At 61.7% G+C, this 18,097-nt stretch overlaps 1 protein-coding gene across 1 annotated transcript in view; it reads left to right on the forward strand.

Moving 5' to 3' along the window:
- NHEJ1 (non-homologous end joining factor 1) overlaps nt 1-15,969 on the forward strand; it is a 44,758-nt gene extending 28,789 nt beyond the window's left edge. Inside the window, exons 6-8 of the mRNA XM_075756931.1 lie at nt 14,816-14,933; nt 15,163-15,266; nt 15,561-15,969. Of these exons, the coding sequence (XP_075613046.1) occupies nt 14,816-14,933; nt 15,163-15,266; nt 15,561-15,641 (303 nt within the window). The 3' untranslated portion in view covers nt 15,642-15,969. The remainder of the gene's footprint in view (nt 1-14,815; nt 14,934-15,162; nt 15,267-15,560) is intronic.
- The last annotated feature ends 2,128 nt before the right edge of the window (nt 15,970-18,097 follow it).

An 18,097-nucleotide genomic window follows, 5' to 3' on the forward strand; every position in this document is an offset into this window, starting at 1 on the left:
TGAGAGGGGAACAGGGCTGCCCCGGTCTGCACCCAGGCACCTGAGACTTCTGTTTCTGCTGCTTCCAAAGCTCTTCTAGCTGAAACACTGTGCTGTGCTTTGCCCCAGGGCTTGCCACGTGTCCCCAGCTGGGCTTGGGGACAGGCTGTGCATCTCACCCACCCCATAGCATCTCACCACCCCATAGCATCTCACTACCCCATAGCATCTCACCCACCCCAAAGCATCTCACCCCTTGAGACAGAGACTGGGTCCTCTTGGGTACCCGTGATACATCCCAGCATCCCGGGACAGGACAGGACATCGGGTCAGATCTGATATCCTCCCCCAGCACGTCTTGCCAAAGGCACAGAGCGTGTTGTCTGCAGGAAAATGGGAGAATAACAGCGGGCACAGCCCTGGCCAACAGAGTTTTCCCAGTCTCCCACTCTGGGGACAGGCAGCTTTGGGGGCAGGAAGGGGGGGGACGTGGGCAGGGAGAGGTGAGAGGGCTGGGACGGAGCCTGCCGTCCCCGCAGAGCGGCCGACGGGGTTCCGTGTTTTGCAGCCCGCCTTGTGGGCGCTGAGGTTTGGTTTCCTTCTCTCTGCTCTTTTCCTCTTCCTCGCCAGGCCCCGGGGCTGCCGACCGACCTCAAAGAGAAAAGCGGGCTGCGAGGGACAGCGGCGGGGACGGGCAGGGGTAAACACGGGGCTGGGGCCGGCCAGGCAGTGGGTGATGGAGGTGAAGTCATGCCGTGACGTCAGCCCTGCGGCTTTGGGGACAGCCGTGGTTAGGCTGCCCGAGGAGGGGCGGCTGTTTTCCTGCAGCTCTGCCGTTTGCTCCTGGTGCCCGTCTAACTTATAAACTTTAATGGCCAGTTTAAAAGGTTCCTGCCATGGGCACCTTGTTGCCAGTTTTAGGTTTTTAATTTGGAAACTTTCCCCTCTGTGGTCGGGGGAGGAAGGACTTGGGTCCGCTTGGGGCCAGTCATCAGGACATGTGGGTGCCAAAGAGACAGTCCAGAAGGGCTCTGTTCCCGTCACCGGTGTCAGGGCAGGGTTGGCCACGCCAGCGCCAAGGAGGGCGGTGGGACATGCGCCGTGCATGGGGCAGACGGGCTGGAGGAGCCCCCCGGTCTCCTCCCGCTGCCTAAATATTGGTGTAATAAATTTAGCTCCTCCTCCGCCTCTGGCTGGGGGAGTGCCAGCAGCAGCCACCTGCTCCTGATCGGTGTGGTCCTACCCCCCCCACCCCGAGGGTCACCACAGGTCTGGGCTGTGCAAGCAGCATCCTCACCCCACAGCCCTCAGGAGATGCCAGGAGCCCCCACACCTCTGCTTGGGGGGGTGAGGAGGCATGGGGCTACAGCTACCTTTGCTCCCCCAGGCACCTGGGTCCTTGTTCCGGCTGTCATGGTGTGACCTGGTGATCTGGTGTTTGCCTGGCTCATCCCCCAGCTGCCACGACCACCGCACTGGTTGTCCTGTGCCATGGGGCTGCAAGCAGTGGGTGTCTGTGCTGCAGAGACCATCAGAGAGGTCTGCCTGTTCCCCTGCCCTGTGGTCACTGGTGGCTGTGACCTCCCCCAGCCACATCACAAGGGATGCCGGCATCCCTCCCTGCAGCTTGCTCTTGCTATGCCACAGCCAGCAGAGCTAGAGTTGGATGCAGAGCTGTGCTTGTGTGTGCTGCTTGGCAGGAGGAGAGGATGAAGGGCCGATGCTTCAGGAGATGGTGAGGGCATGGCACAGCTACTCTTCCTCGCTGCCCACCTTCCCTGAAGCCCTCCAGCAGCCCTCGCAGGGTGTAGGTTCGTAGAATCACATTTCACCAGTGCAAGCTCAGCTCTCCTCTGCCTGTGGGGACTCAAGAGGTCCCCACAAATGTCTAGGAGGTGCTGGGTGCTGGGACATGGGGCTGAGGCCTGACACCCTCTCATGGAATAAGGAAACCAGCCTACAAGCTTGAGGGGAGCATCCCAACGGCCTTTCCACCCAGCCCTCCCTTTGCTCCTGGTGAGAGCATGGACATCTCCCCCCAAACCAGCTGCAGCCACCTGGGGTTACTGACGGTGGGGCTCCAAGGAGTGACTGGTTTGACTGGGTCTTTCCTTGTATCCAGACCAGCGTGGTGGGGCTTGTCCGTATATTCCTGCTGTACATGCTGGTTGTCCGAGGGTGCTGCATGCAGTCTGGCCCCTCCAGTGCAGGCTAATGCAGCTGTGCTGTGAATCCCTGTGGCTGGCTGGGTCCTAACCCATCTGGGACAGCCCACCCTAAGAGTGTCTTAGCTATCAGGTGGGTCCAGGACCTTTCGCAGACCTTGCTGGGAGTCTGGGGAGCTGCATGGCAGAAAAGAGAGCTGGTTTGGCAGAAGTCTGCACCCCAGGGGTTGAACTCCCCCCCAGGGTGGGCACCCAGAGCACTATAAATAGCATGCGGAGCCGGAGGAGCAGAGGAGTGGCCCTGGTTTACCAGCGCTTTCATACCATGGCTTTCAAGTGGTTCCCCTGCATCTTCCCCATGAGCCAGTGACACATGTGTGCTCAGTCCAGGCGTGGGGCTGGCCGGCGGGCTGCCTCCGATGCCGTGCCACGTGCTCTGCGGCCGCTGGAGCTGGTGCCGCTCGCCAGCCCCGGGGCAGCCTTGCCTTTGCCAGCCCTGTAATTGATTCCTGCTCTCCTGCGAGGGTGGAGGCTGCAGATGTGCAGCCTGGTAGGAGGGAGTGGGCTGCGGGTACCAGCTCCAGGAGCCAGCCCAGGCAGGGTGAGGAGCAGCCCAGCCCTTGCCTTGGCTCTGGCGTCCGCTTTGAGAGCTGCCTTTGGAGTTTCCAGGTGTTTGGAGAGGTTCTCTCCCAGCCTCAGCTCCTGGAGGCAGCGGATTTGGGGGGACCCTGCTCATGCTGTTTTGGGGCTCCTGGGGGAGATGGTATTGTTGGGGAGCAAAGCAACAGCTCTCCGAACGTCACTGCAGCTGACGGGCTCATGTCTTGAGACAATGGCAGCTGACAGCAGCACGGGGGGCGGGGGTGTAGAGGTCCCCCATTCCCCTGAGGCTGCAGAAAGACCTGGCTGGGGAGGGAGAAGGTCCTCCTGCACAGTGGCCCAGCAGCTCTGGAAACTGGCCCCCCAGGCAGCCAGCAGCTGCACCCAGAGCCGGGGCCGGCAAGAGGGAGCAGGGGCAGGAGCCAGCATGGTCTGGCTTGCCGAGACCTCTGATGTCTTTAGGGCTGGGAAAGAGCAGGGCCACAGGGATGGCAGGGGATTAAGTTAGGGAGGAGCATTTTCTAGCCTGGCACCATATAGAAGACAATATATTGGAGCATGTTATTATGGATAAGGTTAAACCAATTTTTAGACTGGAAGGTGATGGTGGTCCAGGAGAGAATGACTACAGACGGATGAGGTTTGACGTGAGCACAGGGGAGCTGCAAGCAGGCGCCCTGTGTACCTTGTTTTCCAGTGCTGCTGATGACAGATAGTGCTGCATGGAAGAAAACGCCTAGAAAAATAAGGATGAAAATGGTGAGGCTTTTAAAAAACCCTGTATTTAGCCAAAGGGCATGGTTTTGCTGTCTGGAGATGGCAAGGGGTGGGTGAACCCTTCAGAGCAAGGCAAGCCCGAATGGAGAGAGCAGCGTGACGAGTGGGCAGGGGGCTGGAAAAAGCAGCAGTCGCTGGAGCCGGGGGAGGTCTCTGCTCCTCATCGCCCCCGGGGGAGCGGTGGGGCTTGGAGCATCACACTCCCAGCACAGGCTGGGATCCCTGCCCTTGAAAATGAGCAGTGACTTGGGCTGCCGTGGCCGAACCTGGCAGGGCAGAGATGGACGGGGCTGCAGTAGCAAGCGGAGGTCTGCTCACCCAGGTGGAGAGGCGCAGCGTGGGGCAGGGTTGGGGCCACAGGTCCCGGCTCCCCCAGCACTCTGTGCCCCCCCCCAGCAGCACCACAGGGACCCCATCCCTCTCTCCAAGGACTGAGAGGGCAAAGGTGCCCTGACAGAGTGTTTTATTAGCAGCAGGTGCCTGAAACCCAACTCGCAGCTCAGCAGTCCCTCCCCTCACCTGGAGATGAACCCGGGTTGGGGGGCATGACTGTGCAGGGTCAGGCCCCGCCGGTGCCGGGATAACCCCTGCCGTAACCAGAGTGGCTCTGCGGCAGCCTGACGGGCTGATCCTACCACGGGCAACAGGCGCGTAATGCCTAATTTCACAGCGCCGGCGTGCTCTGTTTGCTTGTGGCAATGATCTCTCCTGCCCTGGCCAGCTCCAGCCCCTGGCCAGACCCCGACCTGCAGCTCGGTCAGCTGGGATTAGACAGGAGATTTAGGCTAAGACCTCTTTGCTCCTGTCTGGAGCAATGGCAGAGAGGGGAAAGCCTGGCCCATCATCTCTGGAGACAGAGCTCCTGCCCTGCCCTCCATCCTGTGAGTGGCAGCTCCCAGACCTGCCACAGAGATGGGGCAGGAGCATCTCAGGTCTGCAGGCAGCACTGGGGCTTTGCAAACACCACGGCACTGCCATGGCTGGGAGCAAACCCCATATAGAAGAGGATGAAGGCAGAGATTCCCTTGTCTCTCCAGCTCTGAGGTAGTCCATGAGATGAGCATAGGTCCCTGGGCTGTCTGCAGCAAACCAAGAGGATGGTCCCAAGGGAAGGAGCTGAGGAACAGGAGTGGTCCATGCAGAAGGGCTCTCCCCTTTGCTGTCTGCAGCCTCCCCCCAAAGTGCTCCTTGTGGTGCCCAGACAGCTCATTCCAGCAAAGCCATGGCTGGGAGGAGGAGCCGTGGGGCAGCACAGTGTGGGGCAGTTGCAGCCAGCACAGCCCTGCCCTCAGCTTCTCCAAGCAAGGGGCCGAGGGTGGTTTGGCAGCAGATGCGCAGCAGTGCCCTGTGAGAGGGCTGGAGCTGGCTGCCTGGTGCAGCTAGTGCCGGGGGGAGGCAGAGCAGGATCCGTGCAGCAGCCGGGGATGCCATGGCACCCTGGCAAGCACCAGCCCTGGCCTTGCAGGAACGCTGTATCTGTGCCTCCCTATTGCGCAGTGCTGTGCCCAGGCTGAGGATACTCATCACCTCCTCACAGGGTGCACAGCCCCGGTCAGCCCTCCGTGTCCCTGCAAGCTTGTCCTCTCCCAGAGTGTCGCTTCCTGCTTGTTTCCCCAGACCCCAGCTTTGTTGGCTGAGCTCATTTAGCTTTGACAAAGTTTATAGTGCGCTGGAATGCAGAATGGCTGCTGGCCTCCCTCCAGCCTAAACATCCCCACCCCGTGGTGCGACAGGAGCTGATAAGGGTGAGTGCAGCAGCGGGCAGGTATCTCGTGCCCAGCCAGCGACCTTACAGCCACACGACCTTGAAGGTTGTCATTTATCTCACGCGTGCGCACGCGTACGTGTGTGTGTGCGCGCGCGAGAGAGAGAGCTGTCTCCCATCCCCAAGAAATGTTCTCAGCGTCTCTGGTTTTCGCTCCGGGCCAAACCCACATGCACGTTGCCCGAGACCGACTCCGAACAGACTCCTTTGATGAGCAGGGCTTAAATATATATTTGGCATTCCAGCGGCAGCGTGCCGAGCGCGGCCGAGGGTGTGAAAGTGTTTGCTTGACAAACTCCGGGGGCTCTCGCCTCTCTGCTGGCCCTGGGGACTCGCAGGAGAGAAATGTCAAGGAATTTTTCACCTCTCTGTTTTGTTTTGTGTTTTTATTTTGTTTTCCTTCTGAGAGTGCATTTTTAGCTCTGGTGAAAGGTGGCTGATTGACAGTCCCAGAGACTGAGTCCCCTCTCTTTGCTGGGACAGGGGCAGCGGGAGCAAATATCCCACCCCAGTCCCGTTGAGGGTAGCGAACAGCCCTGCAAGCCTTGCACTGACCCTGGGAGCTCCTGTCTCCTCTCCGCTGGCCCTGTCCCCTCTGTGAGCCCGGTGCTGTCATGGTTGGATTGGGGTCCCAGCAGGATGGAGATTCCCCACACCCTAGATGGCCCAGGCTGTGATCTGCTTGGAGCTGGCCCTTTTTCAAAGAGCCTCTGTCTGCTGAGGACAGCGGGGTCGCAGTCACGGGATCTTTTGTCACCACTCAGCTGGCCCCAAAGAGCTCTCTGTCCCAACACCGTGCCGTGAAGACCCCCGTGCCCATTGCTCCGTGGAGGATTTCCCAGCTGGTGTCCCCATGTGCTGCGGCACCAGCCTGGGGCATACGCTGGCTCCCAGGCACCTTCGGGGGCGTGGAGAGGTTTTCTCACCTTGTGCCTCTGCGGGGGGAGATGGAGCAGGTGGAGCAGGAGAGTGTCTCCAAGGGCAAGTTGCAGGTGGACGGGGTGGATGCTTGCAGCCTCCTAAAATGGTACATGGGAGGCATTGGGGGCATGAAGTCAAAACCACCCTGATCTTCGCCTGCCACTCGGCTCCTTCGGGGCTGCAGGCAGCGATGGGGCAGGGCAGGCAGCACCGTCACCAATTCCCATGCGGTGTGGGATCCATGGTGGGGCTGGGACGTGCAGGGCAGAGTGAGGTGCAGAGCTGGGACTCGGCTTGGATGGGAGTGCAGGGGTGTCTCCTGCATGGGGAGGAGGAGGAAGGCAAAGCCTCCCCATCGCTCCAGCCGCTGTGTCCTACGCCCGTGGGAAATGGGGAGGGGGAACCCTGGGCAGCGGATTCAGTTTCAGAGCCCATGTCTGCAGTGCCCGCTGGAGTGGGGCGAGATCCCGGCCGGCTCTTGGGAAGGGGGCTGGGGGGGCTGCGTCTGTGTGTTCCCAGCTGTCCCCAGCATAATCCCTCACGAAAGAGAATCCCCTGCCCCACTGCATCCCCGTTGTCTGGTGGCAGCACCACCTGGCCCTAAATCACCTGCTGCTCCCAGCCTGATGGATCACCATGGAAATGGGGGTGCTGCCCCCCAGGCAGCAAAGAGAGAGAGTCTGGGGCCTGTGGGCAGGGGTCTGGACTCTGGAAGCTGCAGAGCAGGGATTAGGATGCTGGAAGACTACAGAGCGAGGCTTGGTGCCCTGGGGACTGCAGGGCAGGCATTGGTACCCAGGGGTACCAATTTGGGGGCAGGGATTGGGCTGCTGTGAACTGTAGATGCTGAGACTGGGATACAGGGGGACTGTGGAGCAGGGTTGGGGACCCTGGGGGGCCGTGGGGCTGGTGGCAGGCTCTGTCCCCAAGGCAAGAGCAGGCTTGGCTTGGGCTCTCCGAGGTTTCCTTCCCAGCCCGCCAAAGAATCGCTGGCTTGTCTGGTGGAGCGCGGGCCCGTGGATTTCCTGGGCAGCGAGTCCCTTTCATGTGGCCACTCACAAACTCTCATGACATCACCGGGGGCTGCTCCTCCCGGAGACAAACCCAGCACTTTTTAGGGGTTTGCCATCCCCCCCGCCCCAGCCTGTGTGTTTTGGCCGGGGGGGGACCCAGGGAATCGCGTCCAAGAGCAGCCGCTCTGGCAGGGACATGGCGCGCAGGGCTGGCGGGCAGGGGGAGGGCAGTGTGTTGTTCCCCCTCCCCCCGTGCTGAATAAACACAGGCTGGCCAGGGCTGGAGGGGGCTTTTCCAGGCTGGACCACACCCCGGGGGGTTATTTTTTGCCATGAATGAAGGGGCTGTGTGCTCGCAGGGAAGCCTGGCCTCCTGCCGCCACTGCTGCATGCAGAGAGCTTGCCTGACACTCCATCCTCCTGCCTGGCTGGGGACCAACATCTGCACTGAGCAGCTGGGCACTGCCCGGGGACACCTGGGCACCCGGCACAGCTGGACACTGCCTGGGGCACCTGGGCACCTGGCACAGCTGGGCACTGCCTGCAGAGAAACCAGTGGTCTGCCAGGGGTTGGGAAACACGGGCTGTCACAGAGCAAGGGGAAGTGATGGTGACTCAGTGGCTGTGCCAGTGGCGGTGCCAGGGCTGCTGGGGCATGTCGGACCCAGCCCTGCTGGGGCCGTGTGCCTGGGAAGTCACCTGAGCCAGCCCAGGGGCAAGCCCTGCTGCCCCCCTGCCCCAAGCAGCAATGTTTCCTGCTGCAGTTTCAGGTGACGATGGGGCAGCATCCCTGGGGACTGTCCCTCCGGCTGCACCCATGCTTGGGTGGGAGGAACTGCAAAGCCACTGGGGTGGAGCGGCTGCTGCCTCCTGCTCAGCCCGGTCCTGAACGCACCCAGATTCCCCCCAAAGCCCCTAATCCCACCTGGCTCAGCACCAGCTTCCGCTCCGGGCCCTGTTTGCTCAGCTAATTCCTTGTGTACCTGGTTTAGGGACACGCTGGGTGCAGCATCCCCATGGTTCTCCCCCTGCCACCCCCAGATTTTGCTTCTCAAGGGGTCTGCGAGCTGCTCTGCCAGTCCCCAGCCCTGACCCACGCTCCTGCTGCCTCCACCAGCCCCGCTGCCCCGCATGTCCCAAGGGAGCCACGAGTGTTTGTGCCCATGAATGAGTGGCCCGTCCTTGCCGGGTGGAGCCGGGGTGCCGGATCCCAGCCCTCGCTGTCCCTTATCGCCACACAGCATCCTTGTGATTCACCAGGTGTGGCTCCCTTTCCGTCACCCCACTTTGCAGGAAGTTTCCAGCCCCCCATGAGCCCTGCGCAATAATAACAAGCTGGGATGAGCTGGCTGGCCTTCTTGAGCAACCCTACAATAACAAACCAGCGCGATGTGTCCAGCTTTCCTGGACAGACAATAATAAACCTGCATGAGCTGGCACGCTTTGTGGAGGAACCCTACAATAATAAGCCTGGGTGATGTGTCCATCTTCACCGAGCCACCCTACAATAACAAGGCAGCGTGAGCCACCCAGCTTCCTCACAGAGAAGAGAGGTCCCTGAGCTGTCCTCCTGGGACAGGAGGGACCCTGGCCACCAGGTCTTCCACGTCTGCTGCTCCTGGGCTTGCCTAGGCCCTCCGCTGGCCGCAACCGGCCCCTGGAGAAGGCACCCCAAGCCATCAGTGGCCCAGATTGGCAGAGGTGATGCCTGTAGGGTGCCATCAGCTTGTGGCTCTGCCTTCCTGGGAGCCAGCGGCAAGTCCTCACAAGTTCTGGCATGCCGGGAGCTGCTGGTCTTCAGGGAATCCTCCATTTCCAGCTCCCTTGTCAAACTGGCACCCAATGCCAGCCACCCTGGAGGCTCTCCTGCTGCTGCCCCATGGTCTACTGGACAGGAGAACAAGTGTCCATGGTCAGGATGGAGCTGGGGGTGCCACCAGCAGCTGCTCTCAGCCCCTGGGCAGCCATGCCCAACTTCTTGCAGGGAGGCAAGGCTGGTGCCTGTAGCAAGGGCTGCTCTCTGAACCCCACTCTTTTTTCAGGGAGTTCGTTGGCGCTTGGGCCGCAGGAAGGCTCAGATGCCCGTGGGTTTGCTGGGTAGCACAGTGGGATGGCCTGTCTCCAGGTGTGATGGGATAAGGGGCTATGCCCGCTGGGGGCTGGAGCCCCTCACCTCCCACCAGCCCTTTGCCAAGCTCCGGTCTATTCCCAGTGGGCTGGTCCTCGCGTGGTTGGGGAGGAGATGCTGCAACCTCCTGCCCTACCTCTGCGCTGCTGCCGACCCGCCTTTCCCCTAGATTTATCCCTGGGAGCTGGAAGCAGCAGCGAGCGGGCAGGATTCCCCCCCAGCATCCCTGCACAGGGGGACACACCTGCATCCACCCCACTGTGGCGGCAGCACAATGCAGAGCCCCCGCTGCCGCCGCGCCCCTCCACTCAGTATCTGCTAGAAAAGCTGTAATCCAAGCCGCGAAAACAGCACAAGGAGAAAAGAAAAGGGTATTGAGCGGCGGGGCTGCTGCGGTCGCCGGCCAGCATAGACTGCTGGTTGTTAAGCGGGTGCCTCACTTGCAAAGGCTGCCTTGATGAAGTGTGAGACAGCACTTACGGAGGGACGCGGGCAAGCATTCTCACTCCATCTTCTGCTCACAGTGCCGCTCTTTATGTGCCTGATATTTGCTTGCTGGAAAGGCCCCGAAAGTCAGAGGGAAAGGAAAACATTGCCCGCAGCAGGGCTGGAGCAGCGCTGGGAGGAGTGCCGGGCCATGCCGGGCTGGGCTGGGCTGGGTCGGGCTGGGATGCTCGGCCGTCCTGGCCTCACCGCCTGCTCTTCCCCGGGGTGACCCCTTCACCTCTCGGCAGCTCTCAGGCTGCCTTCCCTTGCCGGCACCACCGCTTCCTGCCAGGTGTGCTCAGCCTGGCTCCCTGCCTGGGAAGCCCTGGCCATCCTGCCCCTGCCTGCTCCACGGGCGGGCTGGCAGCACCGCCAGCTCTCCTAGCTGCTGCTGCTGCTGCGCGTCCCCAGGGCCGTGTGTGTAGGGGGTGATGGGGACAGTGCGAGCTCAAGGCAGGTCCTTTAGCTGTCTGACACTGGGGTATGCAGTGCCCCAGGGACTGCTGCAAGCTCAGGTCCAAGGGCTCGAGGAGCTGGGAACGGGCATCGGCGTACGCTGTGGGGCGGCTCAGGGTGCTTTGGGGCAGCTCGGCCCCAGGGTGCCACACCAGGGAGCTGGGGCAGGAGGCCAGGCTGGTGTGTCCTGCTCCATCACGGGTGGGATGATCTGCCCATTTGCCTGCCCTTGACCCCAGCCCGGTGGGAGCAGTTCAACTCCCTGCACCTCTGTCCTCCCGTGACAGAGGGTGGGATCCCTTGGTCTGGCGCTGCTGGCAGAGGCTGGGTGAGCAGCCCAGGTGGGACAGATCGGTGCTCATCTACCTGGATCCCAGGGTGGATCCCTCCCCAACGTGACCGGCACTGGCACAACCATGGGCAGAGATGCCTAGCATGCATCCAGTGAGCCATGCCAGCCCCATTCCCAGGAGCATGCACAAAGCTCATGGCAGGAGAGACCGCCAAGGGCAGCCTGGCCACAAGGCATGGGAACGCCCTGGCCATGGAGCCATTCCCCTGCCCGCCATGGGCTGCCGCAGCATCGCCAGGCTTCACCCGTGCCAGCGCGGCAGCGGCCGTGCCCATTGCCAGAGAGCCAGTGCGCCGTTCCCGGACTGCCGTTCCACCACGCCGCTTCCGCGGAGCCCGCTGGCGGGGGGAGCCTGGGGAAGCCATGCATCCCCCGGCCCACACCCCTTGGCTCCCAGCCCCGGCAGGAATTATTAAGTGTGCCCCTGTGGAGCATGTGCTGAGGCTGGCCACGGGAATGTGGGCAGATCTGACATACAAGCCACAGCAGCCAGGCTGTAATTTCCAAACAGGCCTCGTTCGCTCTGTTTTCCAGTTAAAAATATATTAAAAAATAGGAATGTGGGGTTTGTAGTGAAGAATGTTGGTAACCACTTCGAACGTCTGGTGTGATAATGAAAGGGTCAGTCCCCAGCTTTGAGCACGACCGATTTAGACTCTGGTGCTTGGCATTGGCATGGGGGCTCAGCGTGGTCCAGCCTGCCTGCAAACCTCCCCCCCAGGCCTGGGCCAGGGGAAGGTGATGCTTCTGCTTTGGTGGCACGGTGCCGGGCTGGGTGGCATGCCCCTCCTGCTCATGCTGTCAAGAGGACATCCAAATGTCCATCTCTTACAGCCTCTTGAGAAAGGAGTCTGGGCAGGGACAGGTGAAGACAGGATGCCTGGGAGATGGGTGCTGCACCCTGCCCACCACTGGCCCTGCTGCCCCCCCACGCTGGGGTACAGCCCCATAACAGAGCCCTCCGGGGTGAGGGGCACCGAGTGAGGCTGCAGTCCAGCTCCCTGTGAGCTGCCCCCACCACTGCAGGGCTGCCGGCGAGACAGCTTGCTCCTGGCATGAGGTCAGGCGCTTGCTCCCTTCGACAGGCAGCCCCCCCGGCCAGGCTAATCGCAGTTCAGGGTGTGCAGCGGAGCCTCCCGCGCTGCTGTCGCAGCCTTGAGTCGCTCCTGATAGCGGGGCATCCCGCTTGGCCTTGTGGCCAGGTAGTCACAACACGTGGGGCAAGCCGTGCCAGTTCCCCGGGTATCGCTCCCCAGTGCCCGGTGAGCTGCGTGGGGTAACCCAGCCGGCACTCCCTCGGATGCTAGCTCTGCTCGTCCCGCGCCCCGGACCTCTGGCATCATGTTTATCTCAGAGCTGGGTAATCAGAGAAAAACAAGTCACCGGGGGGACCAGGGCTGATGTCGCGGTGGGGACAAGTTGGCTGCGGTGGGGTTCAGCCTGGGGATGTGCTGGGCAGTGGGGCAAGGAAGGAGGGGAAAATCACTGGTACCCAGGGCTTCTCCCCCACCCAGCCCCTTCTAGGGACACCTCCTTGTCCCTCTCAGCCTCCGGGGCCATCAGGTGGCCGGTGGCTGGCACAGCATGCTCTGCTCCCTGCTGAGTCACGGCTCTGCGGGGAAATGCTTCCAGTTTTGGTTATAAACCCATTTCCCTCCAGGACTGTGAAGCACGGCCCTCCCATTCCCGGCGTGGGCCAGCTCCAGCGGCCCGATGGCTCCTAGCCTGCGGGCTTGAGCCGCTGGGAAGGGCAGCAGCAGGAGATGGCTGGTGACTCCCAAATTCCACCCCAGGCTTGCTGGAGCTGGGCCCTTCCTGGAGGCATGGGCAGCGGGTGCCCTGCACCTGCAGACCCCTGTGCCACCCCAGATGCCCATCCCTCCCCAGGGAACCTACTGGGCACCCTTCTCCCAGCATCTCCCCAGGGTGCCACCCCAGTGGGTATGTGGGTGCAGGTCTGGGACACGGGATGGTTACAAGCGTGATGGACACTCCACAGCATTGCCTTGTCCCCAGGGACACCATGGGGACGCTGTGTTGGCTCCGGGCAGCTGGGGCTGAGCAAGAGAGCAGCTGCCCTGCCCGGATCCTCAACTTGGATGTTGGGAAGAGAAGCAGCCTGGGCAGCCCCGGGGTTCAGGGCATGTCCCAGGTGCCATCCTGCACTGCAGCCATCATCCCGGCTGGGTTGGAGAAGAGGGGGGTGGGCAGCACCGTATGTCTGGGTGCACAGCCTGCCCCACCGCCTTGGTATTCCCTGGGGACCCCTCGGTGGTGGGGGGAGGGGATGGGCAGCAGGGTAGTGGCACCCGGGGCTCTGTGGCTCTGCAGGGGACTCTCCTGCCCTCCCGGGGCATTGACCCGCACAGTGCTATCTAGTACACTTTGCTCACTCCACCACAGTTCCCGGCTTTCCTGGGAGCTGCTGTTTGTTTTTCTCTGAATTATGACTCCAGCTTGTGCCTTTGATCTGGGCTGTGTCGGCCACCCGTTGCCAGCCCCTCTCCTGCCTTTGAAGTGCAGTCACCTTCCCGGCCTCGGATGCTGCTTTTGTGACCTTGGGTGCAACCCTGGCCCCGTGGGGCTGAGACATCAGGGCGAGAGCATCCCTAGGGTGTCCAAGGTGCTCAGCATCCCTCCTCCTCCTTGGGACCATGCCATGGGCCAGTGTAGCTCAGGGCTCGGAGGCTGGGCAAGGAGGCATTCGGAGGGGTGTTTGCCCAGTGGCAAGCAATCCTGGGGATGCTGGCAGGGTGCTGGGACCAGAGCATCGCTCCCTCCTGTGGCAGTGGGCAGGGACACAGGAGGTCCTGCACAGAAGCTGGCCAAAAAGCAGAGCCCAGTGGCATGCATGTCCTACAGCTGAGGGGCCTTTCATGCCCATGGCTCCAGCAGTAGGGATGAGACCTGCGGGGAGGGCACCTTTCTGAGCATCAGCCAACCCATCCTGGCATCAGCCCTACCCTCCTTCCCCGGCCGGTGGGGAGCAGCGAAGGGGGCTCAGTCTGCCCTTTCTGCCACTGGGAAGCCGGGGCCAGGCTTTGCACTCTGGCCTTGAGTGGGTCTGAGCGTCCCCATCTGCTCCCCGCTCCCCTGGCCCAGAGATGATCCGGCCTTATCTGTTACACTTTGTTCTCCTGCTGTCTGGGTGTGGAGCGGAGCAGAGATTAGTGTGCAGACCTTTGACACGCACACACAGCCACACAACCAGCCACACGCACCCAGAGCCACACATGTCTGTGCACACAGTGCCCCACGCAAACACACGTACTCACACTCACCTACACACACGCACCCACACCATGCCCCATGCACCCCACACACAGCCGGCCCCTTCAGGGCACACACACATTTCCCAATCCCTGCATGTGTTTGTTTTCTGGCCGTGTGCTCCGTTAGGTTCCCAGTGGAGCATGGCGCTTGCCCAGCCTGCCAAGCCTCCCTGTCGTGAGAGCCAAGGTCCCCCATGCACATCAGCATGGCCCAGAGAGCGAGGGTGGCATCCCGCATCCTTGGCAGGGAAGGACTTCCTTGCATCAAGCTTAGATGGAGATAAAAATATGTGCAGGAAGCTCTGGCAGCCTGGGAGCAAACCTGGATATCCCTCATCTCGCCACTGTATCACCCTCATTTGCCATGGGGCCACCGGGGATAGCTTGTGCTGGCCACGTTGTCATTGCTGGAGGTAGTCATGGCAGGCAGAGGTTCCCCATCCCCACCTCATGCCAAGGTCCTGCCCCTGCCCAAGGCTCGCTGTCCTTATCGGCCAGCCACGGCCCCTGCAGTGCTCCCGCCGGGGAAGCCGCAGCCCTTCCTGTGCGATCTTATCTCCGGTGTTTCATGAATGACTCGCAAGCCTCTACAGTCTGCCTCTGAATGGGAAGGCAGCTCACCGGCCAGAGCAGGTGTGCGGGTGTGTGCACAAGCGCGCGTGCACGTGTGTGCGTGTGTGTGCACGGCTGGGGAGCAGCCACCTCCTGCCCAGTGCAGAGCTGGCTGCCCCACGAGCCATGACACAGTCCCTGGGGTGAAGCAGATGGAGCCCGATGGGCAGAGGAATGCACAGTCCCTTCTCTGCCCCACTGCGGCACCGTGGCAGGGTGTCCTGGCAGGAACCGTCTCCTGGCAAACGATTTCCTGGCGGGGTGACGGTGCCTCTGCTGTCTCCCGCAGAGCCTGCCCAAGATCTGCAGTGTGGGAGAGGGGCAGGCGTTCACCTCCGCTCTGCAGCAGCTCTACATGGCAGTGACGCAGCAGGAGGCCAAGCAAGCTCGGAAACGGCAGCACTCAGGTGAGGAGTTCCATGGCCATGGAATGGGAAGAGCCTGAAGCACCTGACCTCCCCCTTCCTAGGGGAAGTGGGGCCCTGGGTGCAGCTCACCCCATGCAACGCTCTCCTCCTTTGCTTTCCCCCATGGGCTGAGCTCCCCCACCCAGGTACCATTCCTGGTGTGGGTTAGGGCAATGCCACGTGTTCCCTCATCTCAATCCCAAATTGCATCTCTTTCTGCTGGTACCAGAGGACACCGAGGGCCCAGCGCCTGCTGCAGAAACCACAGAGCACCCCCATCCACCACCTCCTTCCCAGGAGGATGAAACAGCATCTTCCAGCGAGGGAACCACAGTGAGTGCAGCTCTGCAAACACCTTCTCCATACCAATGGCAGGGTGGGACCTGCACCTCCCTTCCCTCCTCACATCCCAACTCTATGCCCCTCCAGGATGGGCTGGGGGTCTCAGCTCAGTTCCTAGCCCATCCTACCCCATGTGTCCTGGCTGGGGAGTGTGTGGGTCCGTTGCACATGTGTGCGTGCTTTGCACACCATCACAGGGGTGGGGGGGTGTCACTGCTTGCACGCGCACACCCATCCTGCGTGAACCCCCAGGGGGAACTGACGCTGCCTCTGCTTTGATTCCAGCCGGCCTCTTCCCCAGCTCAGAAGCTCCGGCTGCAAGTAGCCAAGGCCAAGCCAAAGAAGGCGAAGGGACTTTTCAGTTGAAAGGTCACTGCCACCCACCCCGAGGGTCCCTGCTCCCCTCAGCATCCAAGAGAGGCAGTGCAGAGCAGCCATGCGTCCTCTGCTTCCCTGCCTGCATTTCCCGATGGACCCTGACCTGGGGCATGGTCCCCTTCCAAAGTGTCCCCCCCCCCAGGGTGACGGGGCATCTCCTCTCTTCCACAGTATCTCAGGAACCTCTTTTCTGCCTCTTCCCCGGTACAGAGCTTGCCTAGGCTCCTCTGTGATGGAGCCATCACTGGACCTGGGGGAGTGGGAGGGGTGCTGCCGGGTGGGTGTGGGACATCAGGGACTCCAGCAGGGCTGTGGGGTTTGCAATAAAGAGCTGTGTCTGGGTAAGATCCCTCTCCTCCTGCTCTGTCCCCCCTGGGCCCGCAGTGTCCAGCCCCTGGTGCTGCTGGGTCCCCCTCCGGCTGGTTCTGCTCTCCTAGGAGCTTGCAGTGGCTCTGGACAGTGAGGAGGTGACAGCAGATCATTGCTGTGGGGCAGGACAGCAGCTCCCAGCCCGTGCTGTGCCTCACCCTGAGCAGCAGCATGTGGGGTGGGGTGTGCATGAGGGGACCCCCAGATCCTGAGGGCACAACATGCTGGAGGGCCTGGAGCCTGTCTTCTCCTTCTCCCATGCCGGGGACACACCATGTGCTTGTGCCTGGAGCCAGGAGAAGCCCTTGTAGCAGCAGGTTGGCAAAGACATCCTGGCTGCGCCAAGGGCCACCCTCCATATGCAGGCAGCTCCCCCAGCATTAGTGGGCAGGTGATGTGGGGTTTATCTATCCTCTGGCCTCCAAGAGGCAGGGGACAACTGAGCCCTGAAGGCTCCCAGGCCTGGGAGCAGCCATGGAGCAGGTTACAGATACTTCTTGGACACAAAGCACCACCTCTGCCCCTCCACACCCTATCCATCCATCCATCCATCCATCCACTCACCAACCCTTTAGTCCCTGCTCTCCTCTTCCAACCCTTGTCTGGTGGGGGCTAGGACCCCACTCCTGTGCCAAAATAGGTCCTAAAATAGCAGGAAGAGAGCCAGGCAGCACTGCTGCAGGCAGGCTGCAGCCCGCAGTGCCGCTCTCCTGGGACAGGAACCCGTGCCCCCGGCTGCCCTGCTCCCCGGGGCTGGGCTGGCCACAGTCATGCTGCCTGCTCTCCCGGGCGGCAAGGGGGAAACAAAAACATCCGGAGCAGCCCCTGTGTCTGTGGAAGGGGAATGAAAGGGCCTTTGCTGGGCTGTGGCCGGCCAGTCCCAGAGTGAGAGCAGCTGGTTGCTTTTTATATTTCCTCTCCAAGGGAGCAGTGCGTGGGGCAGGGTGGGTGGTGAGAAGTGGAAGCCATGGGATGGGGAGCTTCTGCCGACAGCCGTAGCTACATATCCTGCCTTCTCCCATCTGCAAGCTTCTTACCCTGGCAGCTTTGGGTCTGCCTGCTGGGCACTTGCCCCTGGGGAGGATCCCGCTGCCTGCTGGGTAGGACCAGGGCAGCAGTTTAGCATCTTTATGTTTCATGTGTCTTCTGTCACTAGGTTGTCCCCTGGTGCAACCTCTGTTCCACCCATGCGGGCTCCATCTCCTGGCCTGGGAGCTGCACTGTTCCAAGCCAGGTCCCTCAGCTCACTGCTGGGTATGGGGTTCATGCTGCTCCCCGGTGCAAGCTGGGACCTGCAGGAGAAGGGTTTATCACCCCAATGAGGGCATTTGGCTCATCTGTCTGCTTTGGGCTGAGGGGACATCATGTGGGGGGGTGACACATTCCCATCCTGGCTGTGCCAGTGGCTGGTGGGCTCTACAGGGGTGAGAGTGGTTCAAACCAGCACCTGCATCCCCTGGTTGCCTTGATCACCAGCTGCACCCAGGCTATGTCTCTGCTTCTCCCTGGGCTGCTCAGCTCAGGGGAGCCTGTCCCAGCCCCAGGGATGCTGCAGGGGCATTGCTCAAAGCCCTGTCCCGCTGCAGAGTAAGTCCCCCAGGGAGCCCTGCGGCTCTGTGCCCCAGGGGCAGGCGGGCACCCTGATGGGCATGGGCTGGGGGTAAAGACCTGCTGCAGGGACAGAGCCCTGCTCCACTCACCCTGCTCCCGATGCAAGGGAAGGTGGGGCTGCAGGAGCATGGACGGGGATAGATAAAAGCAGGAGAGTGAAGACATCAGTGGGAAAAAGAGCTCTGCCAATGCCCCCCAGGCCACCACAGGGACCCTGGCCCCCCAGACTTCAGCACGGGGCCACCGATGCCTTCCTGGCCCAGGTTGCCGCCGGCTGGCTCCAGGGAGTGTCACCACTCATTGTCCCATCCTGTCCCACTGGGGTCTCCTTCCCTGTCCCCACCCCCTCCTCCCTGGAGCCGGCTGGATTTGAGCTCCCGACACACATTAAAGGCCACAAGTTCGGCCTCGGCCTCCATAAATTTGATTCCATAAATATTAGTTTTCGCAGGGTTTAATGAAGC

Source organism: Balearica regulorum, chromosome 6, assembly GCF_011004875.1.
Source record: "Balearica regulorum gibbericeps isolate bBalReg1 chromosome 6, bBalReg1.pri, whole genome shotgun sequence".
Classification (NCBI taxonomy): domain Eukaryota; kingdom Metazoa; phylum Chordata; class Aves; order Gruiformes; family Gruidae; genus Balearica; species Balearica regulorum.